The sequence below is a fragment of the Balaenoptera ricei genome, chromosome 18 (genome assembly GCF_028023285.1).
Source record: "Balaenoptera ricei isolate mBalRic1 chromosome 18, mBalRic1.hap2, whole genome shotgun sequence".
NCBI classification, from domain to species: domain Eukaryota; kingdom Metazoa; phylum Chordata; class Mammalia; order Artiodactyla; family Balaenopteridae; genus Balaenoptera; species Balaenoptera ricei.
Genome location: NC_082656.1, coordinates 3,421,804 through 3,449,801, shown reverse-complemented (window position 1 = coordinate 3,449,801; position 27,998 = coordinate 3,421,804). Strand labels below are relative to the sequence as shown.

The 27,998-nt window shown below is 40.8% G+C and overlaps 1 protein-coding gene across 3 annotated transcripts; it reads left to right on the top strand.

Moving 5' to 3' along the window:
* Positions 1–153: 153 nt before the first annotated feature.
* On the top strand, positions 154–27,998 carry MTMR6 (myotubularin related protein 6). 3 transcript variants are annotated; one of them, XM_059902965.1, is made up of 15 exons: positions 154–282; positions 11,252–11,368; positions 13,153–13,315; positions 14,570–14,727; positions 14,911–15,039; positions 16,312–16,446; positions 17,105–17,218; positions 18,598–18,730; positions 19,484–19,593; positions 20,004–20,129; positions 22,478–22,527; positions 22,970–23,170; positions 23,547–23,678; positions 23,766–23,892; positions 25,752–27,998. In XM_059902965.1, the coding sequence occupies exons 1-15, from the start codon at positions 259–261 to the stop codon at positions 26,010–26,012; spliced, it is 1,980 nt and encodes a 659-aa protein (XP_059758948.1). In that variant the 5' UTR covers positions 154–258; the 3' UTR covers positions 26,013–27,998. The 3 variants fall into 3 exon arrangements, with proteins under 3 accessions (XP_059758948.1, XP_059758946.1, XP_059758947.1); XM_059902963.1 differs by lacking the exon at positions 17,105–17,218; XM_059902964.1 differs by lacking the exons at positions 17,105–17,218; positions 22,478–22,527 and having other exon boundaries at positions 23,097–23,170.

Here is a 27,998-nt window from a genome sequence, read left to right as displayed (position 1 = left end):
AGGCGCTGTGGTCCTCACGGCGGCCCCAAGCGATACCGTAGCCGCTCTCTCAGCGGCGCAGCCGCTCTGCCCACCGCGCCGGGCCCTCTCGGCGGCCCCGGTTTGCGGAAGTGTTTCCAGGAGACGGCGAGCGAGCTGCGCGTGCGCGGTGGGCGCGGCCGGCTGGAGGTGGTGCCTGCCGGGTCAGGGGCGGCGCGGCCCGGGTCAACCGCTCTATGGTGCGCAGGTGCTGCGGCTGCCGGCTGACGGTTCCTCGGGATGGAGCACATCCGTACGACCAAGGTGGGCGCGCGGAGGGCCGCTCGCCGCGGGGCGGTTTAACTGGCGGGGGCGGCGGGGCGCGGCTGGCCGGCGGATGGGCCGGGGACGCGGGGCGGCCTGGGCGGGCGTGAGGCGGGGTTCTCGTTCGGCGTTGGGTGCGGAGGGTCTGGGGTCCGTTCCGTGGGGCCGGCGGCCGACCCCCAGCGCTGCGGCTTCCCGGGCGGAGTCGGGGCTGCTGCGGCCTGGTAGCCCGGAACACACCTGGGCGCCGGTGCACCTCCCCTGCTCGGGTCCTGCGGTCCCGGGTCACGGATGCTCGGTGCAGGCGTCGGGGGAGCTGGGACTGGCGCTCGGCTCCACCTCACTTCCATCGGGATTTGGGGTTTCCGGCTCCGCTTCACACTTGGGTGTCTTTAGTGGCAAGTCAACTGGGCAGACGAGTTACGGAGGACGACTGATGGAAATGCTCTCCAGCTGAGCTGATTAAACCCCGTGCTTCAGTTTTGTGTGTGAAAGGCATTTACTTTGAGAATAAACACATATTCTTATGATTCTGGTACAATTGTGAACACGGAAGGAAGTGACCTCAAAATATTGCCAAGTTACCCTACCGACGACATTGAAGTTCAGCTTCCACTTTGGGAGGGCAGGAAACAAGTCGAGATCAGAAGAACTGAATAGCATGCTTTTAAGCTCCGCGCGGAGCCTAACAGAATCGGGACGAGGACCCACTGTGAACCTTGACTCGCCGGGTTTTGCCGAAACCATCGGTCAGTTGCTGCCCATCCTCAAGTTATAGCTCATTTAGGGAAAGAGCAGACATCCGTCTTCTTCATTTGTTCCAGGGAAGACGTGAGATCTATGTCATTCAGATGTTTCACAAACTTTTTTAAGGTGGACATGGACTTATATTAAAACTTTTTTTTTTAACATGGCACGTACTATATCTAATAAAATTTAAAGATGCTAGAAAGTAACCCCATTTAAAAAGTGTCTCTTTGTGTCTTTAAGAGAAGAAAGGTAAAGTAACTCTAGAATTCAAGTTGCTGCCGCTTAAAGTTTGAAGATAGAAGGGTGATTAAGTAAAGAACCAAACTAGTAGAAGGTGCAGACGACTAGCGTATGCATCAGATCAGGGTCTGGTTCTGGTTCCCAGGTTCCAGATGTCTTTGTACTATCTGTGCACACAGATAGGAGCTGTGTGCACGTGACTTCCTTCTGTGCCAAATTAAACCTCATCTTTGCACCTTTCATCATGCTTGCTACAGTGCAGAGCATGTAATAGGAAAACAGTAAAAGTGAACTGAGTTTAATCAGTTAGAACAAACCCCATTCCTCGGGATTGGTAAGAGGGAACAGAATGTTCGAAAATCTTTAGGCTCCCTTGGCTTATTTTAAGTCTTTCCACCTGAAATTTATGATGAATATATATCTTTGTTTTTATTTCTATAGTCATAGCAGCCCTTCCTTATTCCCTTACGATTCTTTCTGGTGACTTTCATTTGGCCTGATGTTCCTCTGTAGCTACCAGTTGATGGACTTTTCTTTAGTTTTCTGATTTAGTCTTACCTTTTCACAGTGGGCCCATGCTGGTGGTTTAGTAAGGTCTTTTTATGATGTTTTTTAAGGACTGAAAGATTTCTGACTTATTTCGTATTAAGATTAATTTTCTGCTGTGCTCCTTTATTACTCTGGGTTATTTTTCTAGCATTAGACCACTCCTGCTCTCTTAAGTGGCTGTATGTAGACTGCAATTAAACAAATATTTACTAGGTACCTGTTATGTGTCAGGCACTTTACAGACACTGTACAGGCACACAGCAGTGAGCAGGACAGGCATGGCCCTCGCTGCATTCTGGGAATTGGTGTGTAGACTATAATATTTTCCTAAATTATAACTTATTCTTAAAAGATTGATTTGAACATAGCCAACTTTTTTGTTTCTATTATGCATAGCCTTCACGTGGACAGTTAATTTGTTGCAAAAGTCATTGTATTTGAAAACGAAAAACGAATTTCTTTCAGTTTATTTAGCTGTTTTGAACTCTGTGCAGTTTAGTCACGATCAAGAATTGACTGTAAGTAGTGCTGTGTAGCTAGTGACTTGTTCTGTGTGGTTCAGACCACTGTATTTGAAAAGTAATAATTGCCATTTATTGAGCAACTGTATGTCAGTATAGCCAACGCTACAGTATGATTTCACAATATTTACAGTTCACAAATATGTTAATTTATACAGAATTACCGCTAATTTCTTAACGCTGCCGGTTGGGACATTATCTCCATTTACAGATGAGGAAATCGGCTTGAGTGCCCATTTAGCTCATGAGGGGGTAGAGCCAAGATTTACATCAAGGTTTGTCTAACTCCATAGCCTACATAATGACTTTTCCATTATCTCTCTGCTTTCAATCTGTTTTGTTCAAATGTATTAATATTAATTCAGAAATCTTAATAATAATTCTAAGAGCTTTTCCTTCCCCAAACCTCTTCTTGACATAAGTAAATCGTACTTATATGGTATTGTTTTCTTGTACTGTTTTTAGTCACTTTTAAAAATTATTGCTTACTAACAGAGATATATCAGATAAAGTATTTTAGTTGACTACTAATTAAATGGCATTATAGTTCTAAAATTCAGGAACAGACGTATCATCGTGTTTTGGTCACATTTGGTTTACAACTGTACAGCGTCAATAAAGATGTCAAGTGTGAATTTGCAGTTTTGAAAGTGCGTTTCCAGGCTATGTGTATGAGGAGCGTAGCTGCTGCCTCTCCCTGAGCTCTGACTTTGCCATAAGGAGAGAGTCTTGCCAAGAAACAATGGGAGCTGGGTGTCTTCCTCCTTTCCCCGCCAGGCTCCGGTGCTTTGGCCGACATCATATGTTGGTGCCGATGGTATTGTTCTGCTGTGAATGGAACTTTACAGAATGGAATGGAAGGATGTTTTCCTCAGCTATCCGTGTATGAAAGACTGCTTCCTAGAGCTGGTTAAAGCATGGACTGTCCCACGAAGATCTGACCCCATTGGGACTCAAATTGAGTTATTTCAAAAGTAATGCTCAGTTTGTTCCTGGCTTGCTCCCCCTTTTTGTCGTTAGAGTGTGAGATCAGTCATACGTGTGTGTGTACGAATATATGTTATGTGTCATGAAGAGGGCGGGTGTGCAAAACTAAGAATGGATCAAGAACAAGGGGAAACCGATGATATTTTGTCTTTGAAATAAGAGCCAGCACACTTTCAGGAGCACCTGAATGCTCCCCACGCAGAGTGCTGCGTTGACTGCCACTGATATTATCCCCTTGTACAGCTGGGAAGACTGACTCTTGCAGCGATCAAATGAAATAGCCTGTCCCGGCTCAATCAGCTGGCTCCACCAAGGAAGAGGTGGAGCTGGGAACTTGAATCCAGGTCTGTGCTGTTCTCTTAGCTGTCACACTCTCCTGCGTCAGGTCAGGAGATTAGAGGAGGGAGGTGGGTTGGTGTGAGCAGGCAGGGAAGGGAGGGATGGACGAGCCCTGTGTCTAGCAGGTGGCTGATCACGAGGGTCTGGAGTCAGGGAGAAGGTGTGTCCCGGAGATGTAGGCTCGGGAGTTGCGGACGTTTAGGGGATCACTGAGGTTTTCCGCTGAGGGTGCGTTTATGCCGGGAGAGCGGGCAGAGACTGGAGAAGAGTGTGAAGGCCGAGCCCTGGGGATACTCATGAAGGGGCCAGGGAAGGAGTGTTAGGGACAGAGGGGAGAGGAGAGTCCCAGGTAGGCGGGCACAGCCCTGCCCGTTCTCATTTCCTTCTTTGCTTCCCCCTGCCCTCCTGCTCCTTCCTTTTCCCAGGGCCAGGCACTGTTCTGGGTACTGAGGAAATGGCGCTGAATCAAACGCAAAAATCCCTGCCCTTTGAAAACTCATTTTCTAGCTGGGGAAGACAAAACAATCAACAAAAGTAATGAGTCAGATATATACTCTGGTGGATGGTGGTAAATCCTGTGCAGGGTGCCGGGCCGGGCCTGGGGGAGGACAGCTGGGAAGGGGGGGTTAGGAACGCCCTTCCAGAGCTGGTGACCCCTGAGTGCAGCCCGTGCTGTGCCGCAGGAGAGCAGAGTAGGCCGGGGCTGGAAAGTGCCCCTGGGTTTCTGGTCTGTTCCGTTTGGTGATTTATGCAGCCAGACTCTGTCGTCGGTCCTGGGGAATATGTGGCCAAAAAAAGGTAAAAATCCTCTGCCCTTTTGATGCTTACCTTCCACTTCACAAAGGCAACGTGACGCCCTTTCTTTTTTTTAAATTTTATTATTTTCATTTATTTATTTAAATTAGAGTATGGTTGATTTACAGTGTCGTTTAGTTTCAGGTGTACAGCACAGTGATTCAGTTATACATATGTGTATATAATATATTTATGTATTCTTTTTCAGATCCTTTCCCCTTAATAGATTATTATAAAATACTGAGTATAGTTCCCTGTGCTGTACAGTAGGTCCTTGTTGGTTATCTATTTTATATATAGTAGTGTGTACATGTTAATCCCAAACTCCTAATTTATCCCTCCCGATGCTCTTTCTTTCTGATAGCTAATTCCTGGCATGATGTCAGTGATCTGAGTGTGGAATAATGATTCCAGGAGTCCCAGGTGGGTGCCTGGCTATCAGGAGGGACCACGCGGAGCCAGAGAGGCCTTGACAGGGCGTTTCCTGCTTCATTGGCCTCGGCCTGTAGCTGTAGAGTGGGTACATACAGCTGGTGGTCACAGAACTTTGACTGGGGGAGGCCATTGGTCCCAGAGGCCCGCTTATCCCTCTTAGGTGCAGATAGGTGTCTGAATTTTCAGAATGTGATTCTGTGTATGTGTGATTCCCTGTGTTTTTCATTTCCAGCTTTGTAGTCAGCTGAAATGTGAACTTGCCGTAGAGACCGTTAGGCCACCTTTTATTGCAGGCCCAGAGTTGGCCACAGTTCCCCTAAATGGCCCATAAAGTGATGTGTTGGCATTTCCTCAGGGCTAGTGATGACAGAGAGAGGGTGGGGAGGGGAGGGGGGAGAGAGACATGTGATGCCTAAATATCTGACTGAAAACACTTCCAGGAAAACACTGGGAAAAATCTGTAGTGACATCTGTAAAGTACTTTCAGTTCCTCGGTGAAGGGGGATATAAGAAGCAGCAGTTGGTGTTGAGAAACTGGCTAAGTCTGTGGTTGGAAATTTGTATGCTGATGATTTTAGCAAAGAAAAAGATCCGATTTCTGTGTTTTTAAAATTTATCTTAGGATTTTCAGCCAAGAACGGAATAATCTGTGTTTTCTCAGAACATCTTTTATATTTTCCAGAACTTTAAGTAGTAAATAAATGTTTTTGAATAATTTCAGATTTATTATCTGTCACATCCATGTAGAGGTTGGCATATGGAAGGAGAAATGTAATGATTTTCTGTTATATGGCCTTGATTTGAGTATAATCCTCCATTTACTAAGGTCATGAATAATCCTCAAATTGTTATAGTTGAGATAGACTCTCTTTCCCCTCACACTTGCATTTCCTTTGATCCTCTATCCTGGCGAATGGCCACCAGTGACAAGCTAACATCTTAAGAAGCCCCTGTTTCTCCTCCTTTACTTCTCACATCAGTTAGTGATTGTCCCCAGGTGGGCTTCCTCTTTATCCTCCAGGCCCGTGTCGCGTCTCTCCCAGGCGCCCCTGGGTTATTTCATCAGCCTCTCACCTGGCTGCTGCGCTAGCCGACTCTTCCCAGCGCAGCGTTCTCTCCACGTTGCCATTGGAAAGATCTTCTTAAAACCCCCATCTGAGCACAGACTGCCCTGCTTACAATCCTCCACATGTGTCCTTTTACCTACCGCAGTTTCTCTACCTTTACAGGTGTTTCTTTTTCATCAGGTAAAATATTATGTCTCCCCTTTTACATTTTTCGTCCTGTATTGAGAGTTCTGTGTTTTCTCTGGATTAGTCAAGAAAATTTTGTTGATCTTTGCTTTTGACACTTACATTAGGAAAGCATAGATTTTTCTGCCAATAGAGCACGTTAGAATAGTGCGTTTGCTTTTGAAGTCCATGTACCTCTTCCTTCCTTTCTCTGTTTGAACTTAACTGGGCAGTAGTTTAATACAGAGGACTGTCAGGGCTCGACTTAGCTTATCAGCTTACTAACAATAGTAATTTTTTAAACATCTATTTGAGCACTTTATTGCTTGGGGTAAAGTACCTGACATTTATTATCCAGCCTTTCTGCAGCCCTTGAGGGTGAGATTATTGTCTTTATTCTACAGATAAAGAAAATGAGACCCAGACAGATTGACCTCCAGTTGATAGCCAGTATATTTTTGGGCGAATTAGCAAACTCTCTTTCTGTATATTTATGTGCATCTTCTTCCCAGGTTCTTCAAAGATGTGTGTGGGGTGTGTGCATGCACACAGAACGCAGTGGTGTATTTTAAACGGCCAAAGTTGTAAGAAGCTCTTTTAACATATGGGAGGATGAGGCAAGCCGGAGCCTTAAATGTTTGGGGAGAGAGTGCAAAGATAGAGAAGGAACAGAACCTAATGCGAGTTAAGAGCAAGAGGGATTCATTTGGAGTTAGCGTTAGAAGGAATATCAGGTGCACAAGAACAATCTGGTGAGTTTCTTAAAAACACAGATTCTTGGTCTCCGTGTCCTGAGACGATTCTGTGGAGTGAGGTGGGAGGTGGGATTTGTACTTTTGTCAAGTTTCGGAGATGATTCAGATGAACAGCTAGGCTTTGAAACTTGTATGTTTAACCCAAATTAAAGCTCTAACCAAGGGAATTTCAGAAAATTTTGGATGTAGAAATTAAGAGGAATCAAGAAGTAGGCTTAAAGCATTAGGAAGAGGATTATCAACCTGAATTTCCAATCTCGATAGACACCCAGCCAGAAAGAAGCATGTAGTATTGTACAGCCCTAGAGGAAGAAATGAGGAGTGGGGTAGAGGGCTGAGAGTCCACACTGTTATTTAAAAAAAAAGGAACTGAACTGTAAGTGTACACTCTGTTAGTCATTTGTATACTTGCTTTAGATTTGTTCATTCCTAAGTTACTGAATGGGTGTCTACCGTTCACCTACTTTGTAGGGAAAAGGTGGCAGAGAGAAGTGAGGAACAGTATAATGTTATAAAGAACTCTATTTAATAAATGCCTTGATGACTTCAGCAAGAGAGACCACTGGTAAATTTCGGGCACCTTCTGTTTCTCCCCGTGGGGAATTTCTCCGTGGCAGTTCACCCTAGTTCAACAAACATTTCCTGTGTCCGGTGCTATGCTAGCCATTAGGTATTCAGACGCAAATAAGAGACAGTCCTTGCCCTGGGACATGTTACAGCCTTGGTGGGAGAGATGGACCCTTGCACAGATACTTTCATTATAATGTGGGAACACTTGAATAATGGTGGATGGGGCAGGAATTAAAAATATTTAGGCCATGGAACGTCTCTGGTGGTCCAGTGGTTAAGACTCCTCGCTTCCACTCGGGGTGCAGGCTCGATCCCTGGTTGGGGAACTAAGAACTAAGATTCCTCATGCCGCACGGCGCAGCCAAAAAAAAAAAAAATGTATATGTATATTCAGACCATAAAATTGGTAGAAGTTGGTGATTCACTGAATGTTAGGGGTCAAGAAGTCATAGGATGGATCCGAGGTTTCTAGCGTGGGTGACTAGTTGAGGACGGAGTAACGTTAACTCAGATCAGAAATACAGCATTAGGAACATATTTGTGCGAGGTCAGGGGAAATCTGTTTCATTCTCAGCATGCTTAACATGCCCCTTAAGATGTCCAAGTAGAGCAGAGTAGAGCGGTGGGAATCAGACCTATGCTACTGTAGGGTTAGGACTGGGCTGTTCCACTTACCAGCTGATGCACATTTCCCTAACCTACTTCTCAGTTTCCATGGGGATAGTAATAGTACTTACCACACGGGAGTTGTGAACATTAAAACAAGTCACGTATATTCATTTAAACACTTATTGTAGTAGTGAGCATATGATAAGACTTCAGTACTACATCAGGAATTCTTGTTGTGTATGTGTGCAGCAGACAGTGTGAACTCAGGAGAGATCAGAGCTGGACATTCGGTTTTGGGAGTCGTTAACATACAGACTACAACAGTGACAGTGGTTGAGATTGCCTATAGGGAATGGAGCCCTGAAGAGAAATAGTAGCAAGTAGGGGGTGGGCAAGAGAGGGTCAAGATCCAAATGAAGAGGGTGTGATCATTTTGCATGTAGAGAATCGTGTGTACACGGTTTTGTGCCTTGTAGAGAAATTATTATTTAAGGCTTGTGATTGGAGGACAACAAGAAATATTTATGATCTTTTTTAAATCCACAGATTTAAACCCTTCATGTGGACTTTTTTGTAAAAAACAAACTTACTGTTTAATTCAATGGTAATGAAATCAGCCCGCCACCCCCCGCCGGCCCGCCTCTGTAAACTACTTGTCAGTACACTTTTTTCTCTTCTCCGGGGGTATCTGAAGTGCTGCAGAGTGATGTTGGCACAGATTGTTTGCTTGAGTAGAGTTGATACCTTATGATAACCTTTATTTCCATATATATTCATCAATTCTCTTTTCTCTAGAGCGGTTAACACTTTGTTTTAATTGCTGCAGGAAATAAGACAGGTGAGGTATATATTTCTGGTATCGCTGTTGGTTGGCTGGACTTTCTTTGCAACCGAACCTCATACGGTTAACGAGTCAACAGTGGCTGATCCCATTGTTTTAACAGTGTTTAAGTTTTGATGAGAAGTATGTGGTATAATAAAGTCAGAATTTTATTTAAGGAAGAAATGGTCCTGAGCAATGAAATAGATGTTGATTTCCAGTCTTCATTCAGGTTTGTAAGAAGGACGTTTTCCTGTTGTCTTAAAGGACAGTGTGTGATGATCTGACAGTTTTTGTCTCTCAAATCAGCTATCGGACTGGAGCTAGAATACATTAAGTTAGATCATGTCTCTAAGTTTCCAGAGGAAGGTGTTAAAACTCAATTCACTGCCCTACCCATGCAGATAAAGTTTTGTATAAAAACCAAATATTTTAATTTTACATTTAAATTTTAACTTATTTGAATGGGTACTGTTATAAGTAAAAAAAAAACTATGACATTGAATTTCTTGGAGGAGGAGCTGATTAGCCTTTTATTTATTTTTTTTAATTTCTTTTAAATTTATTTATTATTTACTTTTGGCTGCGTTGGGTCTTCATTGCTGCGTGCAGGCTTTCTTTAGTTGCGGCGAGCGGGGGCTACTCTTGTTGCGGTGCGCGGGCTTCTTATTGTGGTGGCTTCTCTTGTTGTGGAGCATGGGCTCTAGGCGCGCAGGCTTCAGTAGCTGTGGCTCACGGGCTCTAGGTGTGCGGGCTCAGTAGTTGTGGTGCATGGGCTCAGTTGCTCCGCGGCATGTGGGACCTTCCCGGACCAGGGATCGAACCTGTGTCCCCTACCTTGGCAAGTGGATTCTTAACCACTGTGCCACCAGGGAAGTCCCTGATTAGCCTTTTAAATGGTAGTTACTGATTATTTTGGAAATCATAATTTCATAATGGGGGCATTTTTTCCTTCAGTTTTAGTAAGAGAAAAGAAAATATATACGAGGTAAAAGCATAGAATTAATGAGATAATGGTTAGCTATGTGGTTTTGAAAACACACAATTTAAAGAACTGTCTACAACCTGCTGCTGTAGCTGTGGATTAATGTTTTTAAGTTGGTAATGGTTATTTTACTCCCACCCCATGAGAATGAATAGTAATAAATACTGTCTTTTCAAAACAGTGGTCTCCTGCACATTCTTGGCCAGCTCTAACCCCGCTCTCCAGTGGCACCCGTGTGTGTGTGTGTGTGTGTGTGTCCGTCCGTGTGTGTATGTGTGTGTCCGTGTGTGTCCGTGTATGTACTGTCAATAAAGATGTACTGTGTACCTCACTGCCTCAGCTGTAGAGGGCGAGGGAGCAACATGCAACATAATCTATGCAAGGGAGTCCAGAGCCAGGAAGAAATACAAACCTGACATTAGTAATTAATTAATTTCCTGAGAAGGCTTCCTGTTAAGAGGCAGGACATCAGTGGGCCCTGAAGAATGCCTCTCACTTAGCTGAGCAGGAGAGACTGTTGGCAGGGAGAACGGGGTGAGTAAAAGCACAGAGCTGGACGCAGAACAGTGTCCTGGGTGCAGAGGTGAGCAGAGTAAGTTGTAGGTTGCAACCTATTAACTGTTTGCTGATTGATTTTTTTCTGGCATTTTAGTTTCCTAACTCTAGATAATAACCTTATTTATTTCTTGACTTGCCAGCTTTAAATAAAAGGTATTGACTCTTGGATACAAAAAATGTTTTTGCTTATTTATACCATATCCTTGCTGTTCCCTTCCATATTTTTTTTTACATAAATTCATTTACTTATTTATTTTATTTTTGGCTGCGTTGGGTCTTCGTTGCTGTGCGCAGGCTTTCTCTAGTTGAGGTGAGCAGGGGCTACTCTTTGTTGCAGTGCACAGGCTTCTCATTGCCGTGGCTTCTCTTGTTGCAGAGCACGGGCTCTAGGCGCACGGGCTCAGTCGTTGTGGCTCGCGGGCTCTAGAGCGCAGGCTCAGTAGTTGTAGCGCACGAGCTTGGTTGCTCCACGGCATGTGGGATCTCCCCAGACTAGGGCTCAAACCCGTGTCCCCTGCATTGGCAGGCGGATCTTAACCACTGCGCCACCAGGGAAGCCCATTCCCTTCCATATTTATGTTACCTTTTTTACAGAGTTCTTCTCTACTGGTTATATTTGTTACTGTAAATATTAATAATACTTATATTGTTGGTGGTTTATATGTTCCCCAAGATATGTGCAATTTAACTTTCAATCTTAAATAAACTCATGTTTTTGAACAGAAGGAGAAAACATTTTGAAAATGTACATTTAAATGCTGGGATAACAGAAAAAGAATTTATACGACTTTTGAAATGAGAAATAACACCTTTCTCTTTTTCAGGTTGAGCAAGTGAAATTACTTGACCGATTCAGTACAAGCAACAAGTCGTTAACAGGAACACTGTATCTCACGGCCACACATCTGCTGTTTATAGACTCTCATCAGAAAGAAACCTGGGTAAGGAGGACCTCTGCTGTGCTGTTTACTGTAATTATATTATTGGACATGGTCTAGCTCATGTTTTATTTTGAATATGCACAAAAAATTGTAATCGTTGGCTATCTGTCTCAACCAAAAAATTTTCAAAGTCACATGTTCACACCTACCCTCCTGTTTTAATAAGACAATGATGTCATGTGGAGTGGCATTCTTTCTCGGTGGTGAATTTTAAGCAAAGGCCAGAAATAACACTAGAAGTTCCTGGGTGAAGAGGTAGGAGCACTGCAGTGCTATGTAAAGGAGGCTGGTGCAGTGGAAGAGCCAAAAGAAGGCTGTTGTCACCAGAACTTAGGGCTGTGGCGAGGGACCTGAAATGAGGCTAGGGAGGCGGGAAATAACATCACTAGGTGGCTTTTTTATTGTTTATTTATTTACTTTTATTTTTTATTTTATTTTTTTTAACATCTTTATTGGAGTATAATCGCTTTACAATGGTGTGTTAGTTTCTGCTGTATAACAAAGTGAATTAGCTATACATATACATATATCCCCATATCTCCTCCCTCTTGTGTCTCCCTCCCACCCTCCCTATCCTACCCCAGGTGGCTTTTTTATAATTGCTTTTTATTTTATTTTTATAAATAAAAATTTTTAAAAAGCAATTAAAAAAGAGCCATCTAGTCATGTTATTTCCCACTTCCCTAGCCTCAAGTATAGTTGATTTACAATGTTGTATTAATTTCTGCTGTACAGCAAAGTGACTGAGTTACACACATATATATTCTTTTTCATATTCTTTTCCATTATGGTTTATCACAGGATATTGAATATAGTTCCCTGTGCTATGCAGTAGGACCTTGTTGTTCCTCCATCCTATATATACTAGTTTGCATCTACTAATCCCAAACTCCCACTCCTTCCCTCCCCCTCCCCCCTACCCCTTGGCAACCACAGGTCTATTCTCTATGCCTGTGAGTCTGTTTCTGTTTTGTAGATACGTTGATTTGTATCATATTTTAGATTCTACATATAAGTGATATATGATATATTTGTCTTTCTCTTTGTGACTTACTTTGCTTAGTATGATAATCTCTAGGTCCATCCATGTTGCTGCAAATGACATTACTTCATTCTTTTTATGGCTGGGTAATATTCCATTGTATATATGTACCACATCTTCTTTGTCCATTCATATGTCAATGGGCATTTAGGTTGCTTCCATGACCTGGCTGTTGTACATAGTGCTGCAGTGAACATTGGGGGGCGTGTTACCTTTTTGAATTAGAGGTTTCATCTTTTCTGGGTATATGCCTAGGAGTGGGATTGCTGGATCATATGATAACTATTTAATTGTTTTTTAACGGTCCCTCCTCTGCCTTGTAGAAAATGGCTTAGAGAGGGTCAAGAGTAGGTGTGGAGAGAGCATTCAGGAGGCTCTTTACAGTAATTCAGGTGGGAAACAGTGGGGACATTGCAACTAGGGCCGTGACAGTGGAGATGGAGAGAAGAAGACAGGGTGCAGAGGTATTTAGGAGATGCCGTTCTCGGGGTCTGATGGTGTGTGGAACACGTGCAGCGATGGGGAAGTATCAGGGTGTGTTTCCGGCTTGGGCATTTGGTCATTTAAAAGTTTAAGTTTGGAAAAAAAAAAAAAAAAAAAAAAGTTTAAGTTTGAGTGTGTAGTGTATAACCTTTGAGACTTTATTTGAAGAGGGCGTTTCTAACATTTATGCACTCTGGGAAGCGAGTAGGATACTTAGTGCTTGTTTATAATGATGGTCAAACGTTTTCTCATGCTGTAGATACTGCACCACCATATTGCCTTGGTGGAGAAACTAGCTCTCACGACTTCTGGATGCCCTCTTGTGATCCAGTGCAAGAACTTCCGGATTGTGCATTTCATTGTTCCCAGAGAAAGAGACTGCCACGATATTTACAACTCTTTGCTACAGCTGTCAAAACAAGGTACTGTTCTTCAGGACCAAAGCTTACTTGCTCAAATGAGATGGATTATCTAAGATACTTTTAAAATATCTCATTATTGTTATTTTGTACTTTAAGTACTCTTAACTCAAGGTCTTGTGCACTCTGTTCCAAAAAGTTTAGCCTAGAAATAATGAGAAACTTCTGATCTGAATTGTAAGAAGAAGGGGTAATAATAAGGAAAGAAAGGATAATAAGGAAAGAGCAAAACGTTTATAGTAGTACAGACTTGAAAAACCATAGATTTATGTGGATGTCTTTAAAGTTGATAACCAGTGGCACAGCTTATTTTTTTTTTAAGTGGTATCCCACAACTGAGAGCCATGACTTGGAAATTGATTCCTGAACGATAAGTCAAGGACGGTCAGGCTCCTCTGGTAGCAGTGGGGCTAGTGCGTTTCATCCGAGGGAGTGGAGCCTGGGGGGTGCGCAGAGGGAAGAGAGGGTGAGCCCTGCTTCAGCGGAGGTGGCAGTGAGGGCGACATGGCCCTAGAGGGGGATCGCATCGCTGCTGACGCCCCTGGGATCTTACACCCCTCCGCCGACGTGCTGGACTCCACAGCGCTCTCTGGAGGCAAAGCGCACCGGTTCCTGAATGTTCCTCTGTGTTGAACACCTGGGTCGCAGTGGTCTGGGAGCAGGTCCACGCGCACTCTGCTCTCCTAACCCTGGAAGCCTGTGCCGTTGGTCCCACTGTCCCCAGGGCAGCCCTTACAGCGGGGATGGCTCTGTGACTTTGGAGCTTGGCCTTGTTCAGAAGCGGGTGGTCTCTGGAGCTCTGAGCAGCTTTGGCGATTTTGGTGCACACTGTCCTGCGGGGGTGTGTATGCAACCTCAGTTCTGTGTGCCGCCTCTAGCTTCCCATTAAAGCGGTGGGCTTCCATTTTACATCTCATTTGGGAAAAGTGGTGGGTGGGAAGTGTCTACTTGTATCTTTAAAATTTTACTTTTAAGAAAAGGAAATATTGCAGTAGAGTATTTAATGTATGAGTCTGTACTGTTTACTAGCTTTTGCTGATGGTGTAAATTGAATCTCAGATCAGTATGTGTACCTTTAGGTATAATCATCTGCATTAAAGAACTGAGAAAATATTAAGTTCAAGTATGTTCAGGTATTAGCTATCTGTTTGAAGATTTTTTTTAAATGGAGGGATAAAACTGAAAACTTTCTTTCATTTGTAGTGTATTAAGTCCTATAAATTGCATTTTGACATTCATGTGTTTTATATACCATAGCAAAATATGAAGATCTCTATGCATTCTCTTATAATCCCAAACAAAATGATTCAGAAAGGCTACGAGGTTGGCAACTCGTTGACCTCGCTGAGGAGTATAAGAGGATGGGCTTGCCGAATTCCAACTGGCAGCTGTCCGACGCCAACCGAGACTACAAGGTAAGGGGCTCAGAAAACGTACTGGAGGGGAGGGTCAGAGACCGTCATAGCAGCGACTTGTCTGTGTACTGCCAAGTACTGTTCTTGCATTTAATAAGTTTTAGAGGTTTTTAAAGGTGCTTTTTAACCTCTTGGTTTTTGAACTATGAGTAGAATGGTTATATTTTATTTGATTTTTTACAGATTTGTGAAACTTATCCCAGAGAACTTTATGTTCCCCGAATAGCAAGCAAACCAATAATTGTTGGTAGTTCCAAGTTCCGGAGCAAGGGAAGGTTCCCAGTTCTTTCCTACTATCATCAAAATAAGGAGGTAGGAAGCTGTCTTTTGATTTTACAAATGGAGTGTAACCCCTCTTCAGATTGTGTCCAAAAGAACACTCATTTTTACATTTAGAGGTCATTGTTTCAGTGTTGCCGATAGAGAAATGCTGGCTTTTCCCTTGATTACATTTTTGAAATTTTAAAACAAAATTATCTGAAACACAGAAACTTTCATACTTGTCATCTTCCTCCCCTCCCTCTCATCCTTTCCTTCCTTCCTTCCTTCTAGTAGTGACTTGAAAATAACAGGATTTGTGAACAGATAGATTCTTCTTCCTTTCCCGTGGTTCTCTTTTGATCCTGCTTGTTTTGGGGGAAACCAGATAGTTTTGAAAAGCCAACTATTGAGAAAAGGGAGAGAGCCAAGGGTGTTTCAGGCTCCCATTTTAATAGTCAGCTCTTCAGATCAGAAGGATTTTTGCTGTATGAAGAGGTGGAGGAGTCTTCACTGAGATGCTGTGACGGGCTTGCCCGTCCCGGTACAGTTTACCTTTATGGTCTCCACAGAAGGCCAGGAGGTACTGCATATTTAATGCCTTATACGCATGGGATCCTCATATAACTTTAGAAGGTAGTCTCTGGGTATTCCCTGTACCTTTCAAATGGGGAAGCTGTGGTTCAGAGAGGGCGAATCATTTTCCTGTCCTTACAGCTGGTAACTTGAGGGATGGATGCCAGTTCTGACTCGCAGTCTTTTGTGACCTGATTTTTTTCCTTGAGAAGGTTTTAGAATTTTCTTTTCCCCCAGTGTCCTGAAATTTCACAGTGATTTCAGGCCTTGGCATGTTGTTTTAAATTCTACCTGGAAACTCAGGACTCAGTTTTGGGAAATTGCCCCTCTATTTCTTTGGTAGCTTCCTCTCTTGTGTTAATTTTCTTTGTACTTTTGTGTGTGTATGTTGACAAGTGGGCTTCCTAGCATAAACTTTCTATGCTAGGAAGTTAATACCCTCTAATTTCTCTCCTCTTTATCTCATTCTAGAAGATTCCCTCAACCTTATCTCCAGTCCATCTCCCGGCTCCTTTATTTTTGCTATAGCGTTTTTTGTTGTTTTTTGTTTTGGTTTTGGTTTCTGTTTTTGTTTTGTTTTTGTTTTTGTTTTTTTGGCTGTGCTGTGAGGCATGCGGGATCTTAGTTCCCTGACTTTTAAATAGATTGCACGTTTGATTTTAACTGTGGGTTTTTTTCCTTTAAGCATGTCTTTGAGGCGTGTTTTAGACATCTTTGGATAATCTGTTTCCTCTCTTTTTTTAAAACTAGGCTGCCATTTGTCGATGTAGTCAACCACTGTCAGGATTCAGTGCCCGGTGCCTGGAGGATGAACACTTGCTTCAGGCCATCAGCAAAGCCAACCCAGCCAACCGCTACATGTATGTCATGGACACCAGGCCCAGAGTATGTGTCTTAAAGTCTAGTATGGTCTGGCAGTTCACTTGTCTCTGCTAATTCAGTCAGTGGGAACTGATCACTTCGTCCATATTTAACATATCTGAATCCTAGTTGTAAATTAACCGAGGCTAATGATACTAAGGAAATCAATCTTTTAAAGGATACCAACTTAGGAGACCAATTTCCCAATAACCCAGGTGGTGATTTCTTATGTCTTCTGATATATATACAAATTTAGGAAGCCTGAATTTTATATTGGGAGCTCTAGATGATATGTAAGCCTTATGTTATTGTGAAGAAATACTGAATAGTGTGTGTTGTGAAAATTAGAAATTCTTATTACTTTGTGTGGTGGAGTTTTTAATTGGCAAAATGCTGTTAAAATAATGGACTGTAATTTGGAATATCCAAGAAAATAAGGAAAATAGATAGTGAGCTAACTTAGGAAATATTGAACTAGGGAATTATAAATAGTGAACAGTAAATAGTTGTTCTGCTTGGTATCTATAATGTCAGGATAAATTTTTATCATTGGAACAAATGTTAGAATCCCTTTTTCTTTTTGTAAACACAGTTAAACAACCAGTTCGTGTAAGATACTGAAACTAAAGTAATTAAAATCCTCAATGGTAATAGCTAACATTACTTTTAATTTTTATTATAGCATCGCATGCAGAGCTGGTGGGCTACACAAAAGGACATTGGCAGAATTATAGTGAGAATTTCTTCAAAAATCTGGAATGATAAGAAAATAAGAGAAAGCGATGGGAAAAAGCGAGTGAGCGATATAGAACACAATTTTAGGCAGCTTTGTTGAAAGGAATGGTAGTTGTTTTAGAAGTAATTCTCATCATTATGCAATTTCACAAAAGATAATGGAGAAAAAAGAAGATAAGATTAATTTGCATAAATTAAGAAGTATTAAAAATTAGAAATTGATAATTTGATATTCTTTTGTTTTAAAAAAAGACTCATAGAATTCAAGGGTGTTGGTGATACCTCTTGTAAGAAAAATTTTAGTTTACTTCCTTGTATAATCTGGGTGGGTTAATTGCTTAGAACTATTTTTAGGTAATACTAGATATAAAAAGATGATTGTAGTGTAAGACTTTCTGAACATGAGGTCTGAGGGTGATTTGTTTCTCAGGCCCTCATATCTCTTACTTATATAATTGGCTCCTACACAGAAAATAGATCTTTCTTTGATTGGTTCGTTTTACTAGTTAAACTTAAACTCAAGTGGTAATAATGTGGAAGCATTTAAACACCTAACTCTTGCCTTAGCCATCACAGGTGCTGAATGACCAGTGGGTCAGTAGACACAATTTAACTATACTTCTTACCAACCTGGGCCCCAGTCCACTGCATGAAAAGCAACTTTTTCTTCCAACTTAAGTTCTGTTTCATCCAAGTTCTTAAGACTATTTAGCAAATTATCATGACGTACCATATGAAATCCTAGTCTGAAAGAATTAAACATGCCAAATCTTAACCTCTGATAGCATTTGATCTAATAACCAAAGACCATGGGCCTATAGGCAGTCTTCTCTCCCTAGAAACTGGGCTATTTTTGGCCCAATTCTTGGAGATGTATCAGGCTAGCTCATCATATGCTGTGTCGTATACGGTGTGGGCTTCCAGTAACCTTGAATATGGAGGACCTGGAACAATCTGATGCATGTTTCAGATGTGATTTTTCAGGGTTCCTGTGGCTTTCTGAATGATCAAGTGCTCCAGGCTTGTTCTGAAGTGAATCTTCTAAGTTCATTCTGTAAAAACTCCCCAGCTCTGCTCAACACTGAATCATATAGGGTTTGGACAGGAGACATTTCTTTCTTTTTTTAAATTCTAAAATATTACAAACATATGGAAAACTGACTAAATACATACGTGAATTAGTTTCATGAATTATATGTGGGGAACTTCTTATCTGATTCTTATATAGCAATCATTTTGTTATTTTATAGGATCCTTCTGTACTATGAATAACATATATGACACTTTTCACTTATTAAAAAATGGTAGTATATTCAGTTTTGATGAGTTCCTTTGAATTCTGCTAGCTAAATTGTGGTTTATTTAGTGTTTTCATGATATTTTGGTAAACTAAAAGATAAAAGCAATTTGTCTCTAAATTTCTAAAATTTAAAATTTTAGCTGAATGCAATGGCCAACAGAGCAGCTGGAAAAGGTTATGAAAATGAAGACAACTATTCTAATATTAGATTTCAGTTTGTTGGAATTGAAAATATTCATGTCATGCGGTCCAGCCTTCAGAAATTATTGGAAGGTATGATTATTGCTTACCTTCTAGGCAGCTTTGTCCCATAGAAATGTAATGCTAGTCACATTATAAAATTTAAAATTATATAATTAAAAATTTTCTAGTAGTCACGTTCAGAAGAGTAAAAAACAGTTGAAATTAATTTTAATAATATACTTAACCTAATATATTAAAAACATGCTAACGTGTAATCAGCATAAAAAATTAGTAATGATATATTTTGCTTCTTTTCCTTTAAGTCCTAGAAATTGGCTAATGTGTCTCTTATACTTATATCTTACTGTGGACTACCCACATTTCAAGTGTTTAATAGCTGTATTTCAGTAGCGGCTACTATATTTATTAGACAGTATAATTCTAATGGTTTTACAAAAAATTGCTATTGTTAGATATTCTTGATTAGTCAGTACAGTGAAGATTAATTTATGACAGTGTTCCATTTAAATATTAAACTATCTTTCCAGTCTTGGTGTGGAATTTAAAAAACTGAAATCTCAGACTATTTTTAATTACACATTTGTGTTGAAAATTTTTTTAAAAAGGATATTGGAACAATTTTTTTTTCAAGCACAAGGAATGACAGAAAAATGTACCCAAAACTCCATTATTGAGCTTTTAATAGCATGTGTTCATGTATAAAGAGTCTTGCCTGTTGATTTTGTCCTCTTCTCTTCTTCCCCACCTCGCTCCCCTAGGGGTCTCTTGAATAGAAGTGGGCACTCAGGCTCCTTTCTAACTGAAATGTCTTTCCCCTTGCAGTCAACGGTACCAAAGGGCTTTCCGTCAGTGATTTCTACTCGGGTCTGGAGAACGCAGGATGGCTGCGCCATATCAAAGCTGTTACGGACGCTGCAATCTTCTTAGCCAAGGTAACCCTTCTTCACTTATGTTTGGTCTGGGCTTTCACTGGTTGGGAAGGAATGGATTTATTCTGTTGGGTGCTGGTATCCTTTCCTGCCAGATAACTTTTATTATGTTTTACCTCTTTAATGAGGTTCACTTTAATTTGAACTTTAAAAATACCATGTAGCACTCAATGTAGGAACTTCAAAAGAAATTCCCCGACACGTTGAAACAGCATTTTTGTCTGTGCTTTTTGTTTGTTCGCTTTGTGTTTTGTCCGGTTCCTTGGAGATTATGCTGTGACAACATAATCATTGCAATCCTAGCTCTTCTTTATAATACAATACCTGCTACTTTGGTTTTTGAGTAAGTAGCACTTACTGATTTACCTAAAATGGATTTTGCTAGAATCGAAGTGTGTGGTCTTTCTTTTCAGGCAATAATGGTTGAAAATGCGAGTGTGTTGGTACATTGCTCTGATGGCTGGGACAGGACTTCCCAGGTCTGTTCCCTGGGCTCTCTCTTATTGGATCCCTACTACAGGACAATCAGAGGATTCATGGTAAGGACTTGTTTGGCCAGACCACTGCTCTCAAATAGGAGTGATTTTGTACCCCCAAGGAGTCATCTTGATTGTTAGAACTAAAGGAAAGGGTGTACCTGGGATCCAGCTGGTGGAGGCCCAGCTGCTAATAACCTATAATTCACAGGATGGTCCCTACAACAGAGGATTACCTGGCCCATAATGTCAGTACTACTGAGGTTGAGAAACTCTGAGTTAGATTAATTTCCACTTGTGCCATCTCTTTGACAAAAAGTTTTAGATTAAAAGGTTTTTTTCCCCTGAAAATTGTTGCAATAGAAATATTCAGTATTTCTCCCTCATTTTTATCTAACAAACATAAATAATGTAGTAAAACAAGACATAGATAAGAGTACTAATAAATTATATTCTAGAGGAAACTTTCGATTTAAGACACCTTCACTTGTTAATTGTAACTACACTTTAGGGAGCATGTTTTGAATCTGAAGATGAGTTTTCGAGTTGAGCAGATTTCCTGCTTTGTGGCGCTAAAGCCCCGGCTCCTGGGTTTTGTGTGCTTTTTAATGCATGAGCATGATCACATTAACTCCTGTTTTCACAATTTATGTTTTAACTCAGGGCAGGTAAAATAAGTGAAGAGCTGGTAGGCAGTTTTTATTAGTTGAGAATTTTGAAGCACAGTGCTGTCTTAAAGCAGGGGAAGGTTTAACACAGCCAGACCCCTTTCAGCACCATTGTTTTCGTGGTGCCAGCATGTTGCATCTGGGACAGGCCAAATGCAAGGGCTTCTAATAAAGTAAGGTTCCGCTTGCCTGGAGCGTGTGAGATAGGGGTGTTCCCTTGGCCGCGTTTGGCTTTCACCGTCTGCCGGGCGTCCAGATGAAAGCGTGCGGTGAGTGACTGGCGACTGTGTGGGAGCCTCCCAGGCTAGAGGAACGGGGAGGACTGAAGCGTGGCTCCTGCAGGTGACCGCAGCCGGCGGGGATGGGTGGGGTGCAGGCTGTGCGAGGGGTGAGGCTGGCGCAGGAGAGCGGGGTGGGCTGGGGCCCGAGGAGGAGAAGTCTGGCAGGCACCTGGACGTCCCCGTGCTGGGCGGTGAGAGCCAGCAGCAGGCTTTAAACGTGGGAGACGGGGACATGCTCAGAGTGCATCTTTTTAGAAAGATGGTGTCTGGAAGGCAGAAGGGTGGGGATGGAGGCTGGGAGACCCACGCAGAAGCCGTTAGGATGACTTAGGAGAGAAAAGAGGGCCAGAAGTAAGGCAGTGCCACGCGGATGGAGGAGTGGGTGACGGGCCCCTCCAGGGAGGGCGAGACAGCGGAGTAGGAGTTGTTCACGGACTGGGTGTGGGAGGAGGAGAAGAGGCCTCTTGTCGGAGTGCTTCCAGGCTCGGGGCTCAGTTGCTTCCAGGCTCGGGGCTCAGCCGCCAGGACGGACTGTGCTGAGAGAAGCGGCGGAGCGAGTTTAGTGAGAATGGTGTTGAGCTAAGCTTCGGACGTGGGTGTGTGGAAGGATGGCAGAGGGCCCACGGTAGAAGCCGAGGCTACAGCCCAGGCCACGTGCCCGAGGTTGCCGGGTGGGGAAGTGGGGAAGCTGGGATTTGAGCCCGTGCAGTGTGACTCCAGAATCTGCATCTTTACCCACACGTGCCATGGCCTTCCGGAGAGATTTAAGACAAAGTCAGAGGAGCTACAAGTGGCAATTTTGACATTGAAAAGAATGTACTTGGTGATTACATAGTGAAATTAGAAAGTATAGTAAATACTAAGAAGATAATGTTGTTTAGATTAGACCGAAAATAATTAGAAACCTATTATTTCAGTAGAGTTGTAACCGAAAACAGAGTGCACTCAGGAGGTTGCATATCAACATTTGAATTTGAATATAAACTTTTCATTGGTTTCTTTACCATCCTTCTTTTTTAAAGTATTACAGAAGTAACGTACAAGTAAGCCAAAAGGTTTAAACATCCACCCCAGTTTGCCCCACAGTAACCACTGGTAACCTTCTGATTTGCATTTTCCTAACCTTTTTTCTGTGCATATATCATCATACATACAAAAAATGTAAATGCAATAGTGTTTTATAACATGCGCTTTTCACTTAGAATGTAATAAATGCAACTGAAGTAAATTTAAGTCACAAGACTACTGTATTTCTTTTTATGTATCATTTTCACTCCTTGTTAAGCCGACCTCTAACCCAGGTTCTTGCTGTCTTTTGCCTGTAATTTAAAAAATTTCGTTTTGTTTGCCACCGTAAGTTAAAAGTGTAAATGCTGTCTTAAAGATAATAGGATTTAATCCATTCTAAACAAAAAAAGAATTGAAGGTGGTTACAAAATGGATTTTACTTTTTCTCATTAAGGTTTTAATAGAAAAAGATTGGATCTCCTTTGGACATAAATATTCGGATAGGTGAGTCACAGTTATACATTTAGGTACTTTGTAAAGTTAGTAGAACTAATTTAGAGTACCAGAATGTTCCTGTTCTTCATGAACTCCCATATCTGATGAGAGGTGAGAGTGGTGTTTTTTTTGTATGAAGACCGATTTAATTCTTTTTCTGTCATTTTTTTCAAGTCTGATACTTTTGTTAATTTTCATAGCAGTTTATTACCTTCCTTTTTGTCTGCATTGTAGTAGTTAGAATGTAACAGACCCATTAAAATTGTGGTTGAAAAACTCATAGGTGTAAATTGTTTCAATAAGAACATGACAGTTTTTTTTTTTTTAAATGCCAATGTAACAATGTTTTAGGATTTTTTTGGGGGGGGATATGTATTTAAATTTAACAATACCCAAACAGTTGACCTCTTTCAGTGGCATTTTCAAAAGCTTGTACTTTCTGGGGGGTTAGGTGTGGCCATTTGGATGGTGACCCAAAGGAAGTTTCACCGGTGTTTACTCAGTTCTTGGAATGTGTGTGGCATTTGACTGAACAGTTTCCACAAGCCTTCGAATTCAATGAAGCGTTTCTTCTTCAGATCCATGAACATATTCATTCATGCCAATTTGGAAACTTTATTGGAAATTGTCAGAAGGAAAGAGAAGAACTCAAGTAAGACAGTTGATTGAAATGGGCTTTCTTCTTTCCTATTTAGCTGAGGTCTAACATAAATCATAGTTAAACTATCTTGACAGTATGATATAGAACTGAGTCTTATTGTGAAGATTTTATTGTCTGTTTTTCTGAAGCTGAGTACACTTTGAGTACCCCTCACACTCTCGGGTTAATAGTTAAAATTTGTTTTGAAGTGTAGCATACATACAGAAGAGTATGTACAGTGTAAGTGTGAAGAATTCAGAGGTGAGGCTAGACTGTGAATAGAAGCAAAAACTAAAACTTAAATCTACGTGGGAAATGACTGCCTGCTTTATAAAAGTGAGCATTAGCATTTCTGGGAAAGATCTTCCTGTTTTTCTCATCACATTAGGTTAAAGGAGAAGACTTACTCCCTGTGGCCGTTTCTTTTGCATGACCAGAAGAAGTACTTCAATCCTCTCTACAGTTCCACATCTCAGAAATTGGCAGTTTTGGAGCCAAATACAGTATCTTTCAATTTTAAGTAAGCTGGCATTATTGAAGTATTTATACTCAGTTTTTCTCCAACACAATTTATTGAAGTATTTTTTTTTCTTTTTTTGTCATAAAGGTTTTGGAGAAACATGTACCACCAATTTGATCGAACATTGCATCCTAGGCAGTCTGTGTTCAATATAATTATGAATATGAATGAGCAAAATAAGCAGTTACAGAAAGATGTTAAAGACTTAGAATCTGTAAGTATCCAATGTAATATATTTGGAATATTAAATTAGTTTATTTCCTTTCTTGTGCTCTCAGTGTCAATGTAGTATACATATCAATAGAAATCTTGTAAGTACTCCTGCTTGCTTCAAAATCAGGTCTCCTCTGCTTTGAATAGGTTAGTTTAAATCGCTTTCTCTGAATTTTAAAACATATTGAACTATTTGAAGTATAATATATAGAGAAATAGAGATATAATAAATATCAGGGTATTCACCACCTAGCTGTGTGAGGTTTTAACATGTATGGTATTTGATTCAGACCTTTCATGTTTCTGTTTGAAGGAAAGACACACTATCGATCTATTTGCAGACCCTGTGAGCCCTACTGAGTCTTCCCCAGCTACACTTGCTGCGCTGAACTGGTGTTAGTCATTCCTGTGCATATTTTTATACTTCCTCTATATATGTTTATATCCACAAACAATTTATAATATTGTTGCGTATGATTTGAAATATTTTTATTATCTATTGAAAAAATACAAAAGAGAGTAGTTATGTATAAGGCGTAAAGGGCAACAAACAACACGAATGCCCAGGTGCCCTTCACTCCGCTTAAGAAACCACGTTTTAAAACTATGCAAAGGCTGTCACACTGCCATGCTTCACTTTGCTCTACATTGTTTTGAAATTTATCCACGTTGATACACGTAGCTTTAATTCATCTGTTTTATCAGTAACTACTGTATCGTATTCTCCTGTGTGACTGTATCACCGTCCATCAATTCAGCTATGCTGGACATTTCAGTTATTTGCAGTTTCGGATTTCCACGACGAGTGAAGTTGAATGACTTTTCATGCTTGTTGGCCACTTGGATTTTCCCTTTCTGCGAATGGCCTATTCAAACCATTTTTCTGTTGGCGTATTTGCCTTTTTCTTACTGATTTATAAGAATTCTTTATATACCACACACTAATTCTTATTTAGTTAAATGTATCACCAATGGCTTTGTCCAGTCTTTTCTTGTCTTTTCCATCTTCTTTATGGTATGTTTCATATAGATACTGTGAATTTTAATATAGTCAAATTGATCAGTCTTTATGTTTTATGCCTTTTTGTATATCTTGTTTAAGAAATCCTTCTCCACCCTAAGACGTTTCTTTACCATTATATGTAACAAAAAGGATCAGTAAGTACATGTTTTAAAAAATCCTGGCCAACTGTTATAACTTAGTGAGACTATCCTGTCTGCCTCTCAGACAGGAGTGTTGCTGGTCACCTCTCAGATAAGGAGGTCATGATTGCCTGAGTGACCTGTAGGAGAGGCAAGCCCAAGATATAGACGGTACAAGAAGGTTGTCTGGAGATCAGTCCAAGGATCTGGAGAGTGTGGAACTCTGCCAAAGAATCCTTTTAAAATCTGTTAAAATCAAAAAAATTCTGTTGTATTCTATAGCCTGTCGTGCTCACCTACCAAACCATTGTAGGAAAACCACATAAGAAAGCTCTTCAGGCTGTCACACCTTCAACTAAATGAGCGTGTGTTTGTTACATTATATAGCTGTGATTTCAGGGTGACTGTCTCACATATATATTTCTTTCATTATCACATGTTTACTTTTTATACTTTCTAGGAAATGTATGTGCTTTTCAAATATGAAGGCCTAGTGATCTTCTGTCAAATATGTTTTCCATCACAAAAGTTGTAAACAATTGGGATTCTCAACCATGTCTCACCTACACTACATTTTAATTTTTTGAGATTTAATTTTGCATTGTACATAAAGAGAACATTTGCAAAAGCTCGATTTTTGTTGACTTTCATCTAACATATATTGAACATGTAGCGTGTACAGTTCGTAATTTTTTTCAAATTTGGATTTGTTTCTAGCAAATTAAGCAACATAAAAATAAGCAGACAGATGGAGTTCTCACCAAGGAATTGTTAAATTCAGTTCGTCCTGAATCACCTGCCCTCAAAACCTCCTTGTGTCTCAAGGAGCAGACTCTGCTGCCTGTGAAAGATGCTCTCCGAACTGTAGAGGGCAGCAGCCCCGCAGATAACCGCTACAGCGAGTACGCGGACGAGTTTTCCAAAGCGGAGCCTGCTGTGGTCAGCTCAGAGTATGGCGTGGCCAGAATGACATGTTAGGCTCAGAGAGAGTGTTCTGACTGCCTGCGGTGCGAGAAGTGCATTATTGTGAGGATGGTCTGTGTGTGTGACCCAAGGAATTTGCCTAATGATGATCTTAGAGTTTACCAGTAGGTTGATAGTTGAAGTCAGGATGCTAACTGCTCTTGTGAGAGAAGGCAGTTGAGCTGCATTTCTAGCAAGAAACGAATGACCTTCAGCTCTTTAAGAAGCAGGTGGTACTGGCCAGTTTACTCCAGATGCAGTTTGTACTGTACACTAGTGAACTGACATGTCTGTGATTTACATGTTAATTACAGCCAAACAGGAATAGCCTTCCATAAGTATAATTTGGTTGCCAGAAAACAAAACTGACAAAGTGGTTCCTTACTTAATAATTGACATGGCATGTACTTTCAATTATGTAAGTATGTAACTATGAATATTTGCAAATTTTGCCTATTAGTGGTGTTTATTGTTGAAGTGCCATGAAAAATATTTCTAAGAAAGCCTTAAAATCTCAGTTTATTCGTTACATTACTCTTCAGTTTTAGAGCCTAGAGCAAGATGGTTTGTTCTGTGTTTCCCTTGGTCAGTCCGGTTGCACTTGTGAGCAGCTGCTCTGGTCCCCGCAGGAGCTGCATGCTGCAGTGCCCCTGTGGAAACAAAATGGTGATCGAAGGACACTGCCAAGCTCCTGTTTGGCTGGTCCCACTTCCGTGGTCAAAATTAACGAAACTGACGGTTTTGTGCTGGTTACAATTTGTTTAGTGCTACATTTGACGACTTATTATTTACAACTTACATTGTTGATTTCCTGTATATGTGTAAGCACATTTGACTGTCTTTTAGGAATGGATTACTGCATCCTGTTGATTCTTATTTTGTGGTTGGCTTTATTCCTTTGATAACTGTGTAAGTTTACGAAGCTAAAGCTCTAAACTGTTCTTAGAGACGATGAATAGTACATATATGTATATTTTTAAACTGTTTTATCTCTCAATGAATTGTTCTTCCTAGAATAAACTTTCAATTTACCCAAGAATTTTTGGGTTAAAAAAAGGGAATACAGATAGTTTAGATTTTGCTTGGTTGCATGAATTTTTCTCTGTGAAACATTTTTTTCTTCTCTGTTAACATAGAAGAAAAAAGAAAAAAAGGAAAATTAAGGATAGCCTAATACAAAGTTAATGTTTAACAAAAAAACTTAAATGCTAGGAAGAGTTTCATTTTGCCATGTTATTGACAACTTTATTCTCTGTACTAGTACATATTATTAAAGCACCAAAAAAAAAAAAAAAGAAAAGAAAGAAAATGACTTTCAGTTGACAGTATCACCCAGCTAGCTTTAAAATGGACAGTTTAACATGGGTGGCACAAGATATGATTCAAGGGTACTAGGAAATCTGCATAGGATCCCTTATGCTTCTTTTTATTACACCTACATCTGTTATATTAATTTTGAACATAAATAACTTTTTCAAATGGAAAAAAAGGCTTTATTGTATGAGCTTATCCTATTTATTTTTCCAATGCTTTTCTGTAATGCATTATGTAATAAGAAAAATACTTCTTTTTAAACAGTAACGGAAATGCACTATAAAATATAGTTTGTGACTTAGCCATATCTATTTCCATATTTAAGCACTGGGACGAGAAACTTCAGCTCTGTGACCACAGAGGCAAGCTATTGTGCCTTGTTACTTGGTTCCAGTTACTGATTGTGGTTCTAGAATCTTCCACGGCAGACTTCTTATATTCAACTCTTTGGTTTATTATCTTAATCTTCAGTTTGAGGCATATATATATGTGTGTTTATATGCTCACACATGGGCTGAGAAATCAGCTAACATCCCAAGTGACCTACAGGGTATATGTTGGCAAAAAGTAGGTTGTGTATATGTCTTATAAGATTGCATTTGTGTTCAGTGTGTTTGGGATTGTATAGCATGTACATTATTACGTATATTGTTTAAAGGTAATTAAATGTTCATGTTTTACATTGAA

Coding starts and splice junctions, on each gene's coding strand:
- MTMR6 (XM_059902965.1), top strand. CDS start 259: ATGGAGCACATCCGTACGACCAAG. Junction 13,316..14,569: donor GCTACAGCTGTCAAAACAAG/GTACTGTTCTTC, acceptor TATATACCATAG/CAAAATATGAAGATCTCTAT. Junction 23,679..23,765: donor ACAGTATCTTTCAATTTTAA/GTAAGCTGGCAT, acceptor TTTGTCATAAAG/GTTTTGGAGAAACATGTACC.